Below are 6,000 nucleotides of genomic sequence, written 5' to 3'. Positions count from 1 at the left end.
AAAACTCTGTTCTCGCTGGCCATTACTCTGATCAACTGCGCGAAAATTACTCTCCAAAGTGGTAATAAGCTGAAAATGTTAGGCTGTCCTTTTAAATAAAGCAACAGCACCACAAGAACAATTGTGATTGTTAAAATACCAAGGCTCCTCTAAATGAATGTATCTGTGATATGACACAGTATGAGGTCAGATGAAGCAACTGTAACCAAGGAGGAACACCTCGAGAGAACAATGAAAACTTCTAGATCTGCTGCAAAATACTTTTTTTTTTTCAAGTGGATGTTTGCAGAAGGAAGTACAAAGAGATAGAAGTTATTCAGGAAAAACAAAACTATTTTAATCTACTGCGGGTTTTCTTTGTTTTAAAATTATAGGTTCTCTGTGTGATTCATAGGATCTTCTATAAGTTTGCATTTTTTAGAATTAACAGGTCCCAACACGCCTGTATCTTCTTGACCCAGGTACTAGGTCCAAACGCACAGGATGGCATTATTATGAGCTGAGTAGCTTTCAAATGTTACAGATATCTGCTGTCAAAGAGATATCAAACATTCCTGAGGGCCAAGGGATCCTAGAAACAGGTATTTCTGTAATCAGCTGCTGGCCCTCTCTGTCACAGGGTCTGTTCCACAATAAATATCCCATTGCTTTGCCTGGCTGTGCTCCCGACCCTTGGGAAAGGGCAGCTCCCGTGTGAGCTCTGCTTGGGTTTGGCCTCGCCTTTGGCCCTGGAGGTGACAGATGGCACCGCTCAGGTCTTTGGGCAGGGACTGCCCTGTCACGTCTGACCCTGAACAAAGCCCAGACCGGCTCCTGCTGCCCGGGGCAGGGTGTTCCCAGCCCAGACACAGCCAGGGCTCACCGGCCGCCTCCTTTCCGGTGCGCTGGTTGTGAACGCACAACGCTCCAGCTACCTGCCGGGGGAGACAGGCAAGGAAACGGCATCCCTGCCAGCTCGGCTTTGCATCAGGACCTGACCGGCTGCATTCCTGCAGAAGTAAACTCCCATCCCAAGCTACTCAGCATCTTGCCTTGAGGTGCTACAGCTTCCAGAGAGAACAATTCTCAGAATAAGCTGTGATGAGAAAAAAAGCAGTGCATGAGGAAAGGTTCGAGTGCCCTACACCCAGCTCCCTGCTCCTTCAAGGGACCAAGGGCAGCAGCTGTGAGCACGCAGGGCTCCTTTTGCCCAGGCTAACTGATGCTGAGAAATAAAGTCCTGTCACCAGGGAGGTTCCAAAAGGCATAAAAAGCCACAGCTTCCAGACACCATGTCCTGCTGCAAAGCCATGCCTACCCTGCCAGCCCCATTGAGGCAGGGAATATGACCAGGGCTGGGAAAGAGAAGGTCCCACTCCAGGTGTGGTCAGAGAATTCTCCCAGTGGCCACAGCATCCCATGAAGTCCTGTGGGGATGGTGGCCCTGGGGTCACCACATCCTCCATGGGAACCCCTGGTCTGGCATGGCCAGGTGTGGGGCTGGGGGCTCGGGCAGGACCTGGGGGCTCAGGAAGGAGCTGGGGGCTCAGGCAGGAGCTGGGTGGCTCAGGCAGGAGCTGGGGGCTCAGGTAGGAGCTGGGGGCTCAGGCAGGAGCTGGGGGCTCAGGCAGGAGCTGGGGGCTCAGGCAGGGGCTGGGTGGCTCAGGCAGGGGCTGGGGACTCAGGCAGGTGCTGGGGGCTCAGGCAGGAGCTGGGGGCTCAGGAAGGTGCTGGGGGCTCAGGCAGGGGCTGGGTGGCTCAGGAAGGTGCTGGGGGCTCAGGAAGGTGCTGGGGGCTCAGGCAGGAGCTGGGGGCTCAGGAAGGTGCTGGGGACTCAGGCAGGTGCTGGTGGCTCAGGCAGGAGCTGGGGGCTCAGGCAGGCTGCCCGGTCCCCAGGGCTGACCAGTGGGGACAGGAACTCTGCCCTGCAGCCCTGTCAGGATGGCACAGGCCAGGGCACACACACTGGACCCACATGTTGTCCATGAAATGGGAATCATGATCTGGTGTGCAACACACCAAGAATTGCACACTCAAGAGAGATATTGAATATTTATTTCAGGGTTGTGCAAGCTTGGGTGCTCTGTGTTATTGAATGAATCAAGCACAAGCCACCAGAGTTTCTGCACCATTATTCATAAACAGAAATTCAGAGTTAGCAACTTCCCAAGCTCAGCTTCTTTACTAGTATTGGTTAGTTATTTCCATACAAGTTACATAACCCCAGCTAACACTGAGATAACATGCTCAGAGGAAGGGTCTTCATCTGGGCAGGGATCTTTCTGACCTGTAGGTATGATCTTTAGTATTACACTTAAGATGGTTCAGCAAAAGGATACTTGGACCTAGAGTATTTTAGGAATGGAGCCTCTGGAGCAGGTCCAGTGGAAAACAGGAAGGATACCTGGGGGACTGGAGCATCTCTCTTATGAGGAAAGGCTGAGGGAGCAGGTCCTGTACAGCCTCGAGAAAACCCGAGTGAGAGGGGACCCCATCAACGTCTACAAGTATCTGAAAGGAGGGTGGCAAGAGGATGGAGGAGGGTCCTTCTTGGTGGTGCTGAGTGATAGAACAAGAGGCAATGGGCAGAAACTGATGCACAGGAACTGATGCACAGGAAGCTCCACCTGAACACGAGGAAGAACTTCACTGTGCAGTGACCACACACTGGAACAGGTTGCCTGGAGAGGCTGTGGAGTCTCCCTCACTGGAGACATCCAAAGCCATCAGGATGCCATCCTGTGCCATGTGCTCCGGGGTGACCCTGCTCGTTGTGGTCCCAGACCCATTCCGAGATCCTGTGATTCTGTGCACACAGACAGACACTAACACCGCCATGTGCTGCATGGTTGAAGCTCCTTAGCACCAGCAGGTCCGTGAGGGAGGGATCAGGGAGGGATGCTGCCTGTCCCACTGACTAGGGCTCCTTTGTCGTGCTTGAAGGCAGATACACCAAAGAACCTCCTGACTGGGGATAACACACACACAGACACAGGCACAGACAGCCACACACACACGAAAGTGCCGACGCGGACGCGCAGCCCACGCCGCCCCTCACGCTCTCCGCGGCGAATCTGCCGCTACGGGGCGCCGCCCGGCCCAAGTTTCCTGCGCGCGGCCCTGCCCACGTCGGAGCGCGCGGGCGCCGCGCGGTGGGCGTGGCCGGAGGCGCTCCGAGGGACGCGCCGGGCCCGGGGAGGAGGAGCGGGATCGGCAGCGGGATCGGCCCTTCCCCGCCGCCGGGGCGAGGCCGCAGCGGAGCGGGGCGGGGGGTGGCCGGGTCCGGCCCATGGACCGTCCGTGCTCGACGCGGAGCCCGTGGAAGGAGCCGCTCGGCCGCGGGAGGCGGCGCGGGGCGGCTGAGAGCGGCTGAGCCCCGGGGCCTTCGCTTCGCCCCGTCCCGTGCGCGCCCCGCGCCCGCCGCCCGAGCGGCACCATGTCGGCCAAGGTGCGGCTGAAGCGGCTGGAGCAGCTGGTGCTGGACGGCCCGCAGCGGCACGACAGCGTGCTGAGCGTGGAGACCCTGCTCGACCTCCTGGTCGGCGTCTACGCCGAGTGCAGCCGCGACTCGCCGCTCCGCCGCGACCGATACGTGTCCGACTTCCTCGAGTGGGGTGAGCCCGGCGGGGGCCGCGGGGCGGGGGCTGCGCGCGGTGCCCGTGCGGGGCGGCGGGAGGCCGGGGGCGGCCCGGCCCCGCCGTGCGCTCCCACCGCCGCTCCCGGCAGCGGCCGGAGACGCCGCCCCTGGATGCGGCGCCTCCCTGGGGAGCACCCCCGCCGCCAGCCGGGCCTTGACCCTCCCGGTCTCCTCCCTCGGTCCCAGGCGAGCCGCTTGGCAGCCGGCAGCGGCGGAGTGTCCTTGGCCTGAAACCGTGCTCGGCTTAGCCCCAAACGTCAGGCTAATCCCGTGCTCCTCGGAGGGTTTCCTACCTGGGGGAGGGGAGCAGGGCAGAGCACCGGGCTCAGGCTTTGAAATGTTGCTCTGGTGCCGGCTCCTTGCTTTAGAGAGGGCGTGTGTGTGTGCGTGTGGCTCGAAGAAACAACAGTTCCCGTTCATCATGCTGTCTTTCTTAATTTGGGCATGCCCCCCAAGGACAGAGTACTTCTAGGCAGCCTTTCTAAGAGCTTTGTTTAATGGTTCCCTACTGTTAAGCAGCCTGATAACGAGAGACCTCCAATAGTCCGGAGCATGCTGACAAAAGAAGATGTGGATACTTTTGATGGCGCTTAGGATAAAAGTTTTCCATCCAATGTTGGTTAGTTAGACTAGAGGTATGTGGAGAGCAGGGTTCCTGCTGCATGTCTAAATGAATTTATGTTAAAAAGGCCATGGTGGCTGACTGGTTTATTCAGCTGAGTAAGTTATGAATAATAATGTGTGACGAAGGTGACTTAACTTCTCCATGGAATAAGAATTGGAGGGGAGGGAGGAGTGATCATTGCTCACGAGAACGTTGCCCCGTTTATCAGCTGTTCCATGCATGTACAGTTAATTAGGCTTTAAAAGAGCACTCTTAAAAAATCAAAAAACAACAAAAAATCCCCCCAACCAACAAAACAAAGGATTTCCTAAGGGAGAGGGAGGGGCAGATTTACTTCAGTAAATGCAAATGTGTGTCTTTAGCACTAGAGACCAGAGCACTAACGTGAAGGGACAGCTGGTTCTCCTTAATTTCTGTGGGGACCACCACTCTTTGTCATACACTAACAAACTAAGAGGATTCACTTCCTGGACTCTCCTATTGACGTCAGTAATGCGATTGCCAACTGAATAATTAACCACTTTATCACATCTGCCCCGCAAGGCTGCAGCCTGCGGAACATTGATTATTTGTTTTGTCATGGGAGCTTTGTATGTCTTCTGCAAAGAGCATTCAGGGCCTTTTGTTTTCAAGCTGATGGCTTGGAGGAGTGAGCACCAGCAAATTGTTAAGTGTGATAGATCAGACTGCAGCATACTTTGAAAACTGAAGTTGGAAGGATTTGGGGCAGGCCAGAGAATGATATGCTTTTTCAGTAGCACTGCTGGTGGTTGTGTCTTACTGATTGATCCCAGCGTTGTCATTTTTTGTGTGATGGAGAGGCCGATTATCCAATTGTTTATAAAATCGCTTCTTTTAATTCTATTTATTGTGCTCACTGAATGTGAAAAGGTTACTGACTTGATGAACAGTATAGCTCGCAATAAAAACAGTGTGTAGGTTTTACTGCAGTGTGGGATTACCCTGCTATAACAAAGTGCCTATTCAATAAATAATTGAAATGTATGTGAGCTACCATCTGGTGCTGCAGAGTAGGGATAAAAGTTTGTAATCCAGGCTCTTGATGGTAAAGGGGTGGACCTAAGTCTGGACTGGATATTTGTGTTCCATCAACAAGGGATACCCTTAAAACCAATTACAGTTGATACTGTGTGTTCCTTCCTTTCCTTCAAGCTGTTAAAAACAAGTAAGTGCCAGCAATGAGACACCTTTTATCTGTGTCCTAATGCCCTCACAGTGTGTTTCCACTGACAAGGAACTTGTTTCTGCCTCCAGCTAATAAGGAAAATATCATGCCAAACATGCTAATCTTCCTTATGTCATGATGTGTCTTAATTACAGCCTGATTTGCTGTTAGAAGATATTCTGGATTAATGTGCACAAGTTTTCTGTGCTGTTATGTGTCTGTAGAAGCATCAGAGTGTAGTTAAATATTTGGGATATACTTTGAAGATCAGTGTTTCTTTATCAACTGGAGACAGAAGGAATTTCCTTTTGACAAAATGGAGACTTACCACTGACAATGGAAATAAGCTGCATAGGTATTAAATTTGAATTAAGAGGAGCTATGTAACAAACATTTTTTTTACAATTGTGATTTTAAAACTGGGTGTGAGGTATCACACCTGTGAAATTCCCTGGAAATGATTCAGCGTGGCTAATGGACTTGCTTGCCTTCCTAATTGACCAGAGAAAATGGAGTTCAGGCGTGGTAGGGGAGGCAGGGTTATTTGTCTGGCTGTGGGGTGCAGAGGAGATT

At 53.2% G+C, this 6,000-nt stretch overlaps 1 protein-coding gene across 4 annotated transcripts in view; it reads left to right on the top strand.

Annotated features, from left to right (window-relative positions):
* Positions 1–3,192: 3,192 nt before the first annotated feature.
* The window catches only part of CDC42BPB (CDC42 binding protein kinase beta), a 91,025-nt gene continuing 88,217 nt past the window's right edge, over positions 3,193–6,000 (top strand). For all 4 annotated transcript variants that reach the window (XM_058807732.1, XM_058807731.1, XM_058807730.1 and 1 more), the window contains exon 1: positions 3,193–3,593. In XM_058807732.1, coding sequence (XP_058663715.1) covers positions 3,416–3,593 — 178 coding nt within the window. In that variant the 5' untranslated portion in view covers positions 3,193–3,415. The remainder of the gene's footprint in view (positions 3,594–6,000) is intronic.

This window comes from Ammospiza caudacuta, chromosome 6, assembly GCF_027887145.1.
Source record: "Ammospiza caudacuta isolate bAmmCau1 chromosome 6, bAmmCau1.pri, whole genome shotgun sequence".
NCBI lineage: Eukaryota > Metazoa > Chordata > Aves > Passeriformes > Passerellidae > Ammospiza > Ammospiza caudacuta.
This window is presented reverse-complemented; position numbering and strand designations above follow the sequence as displayed.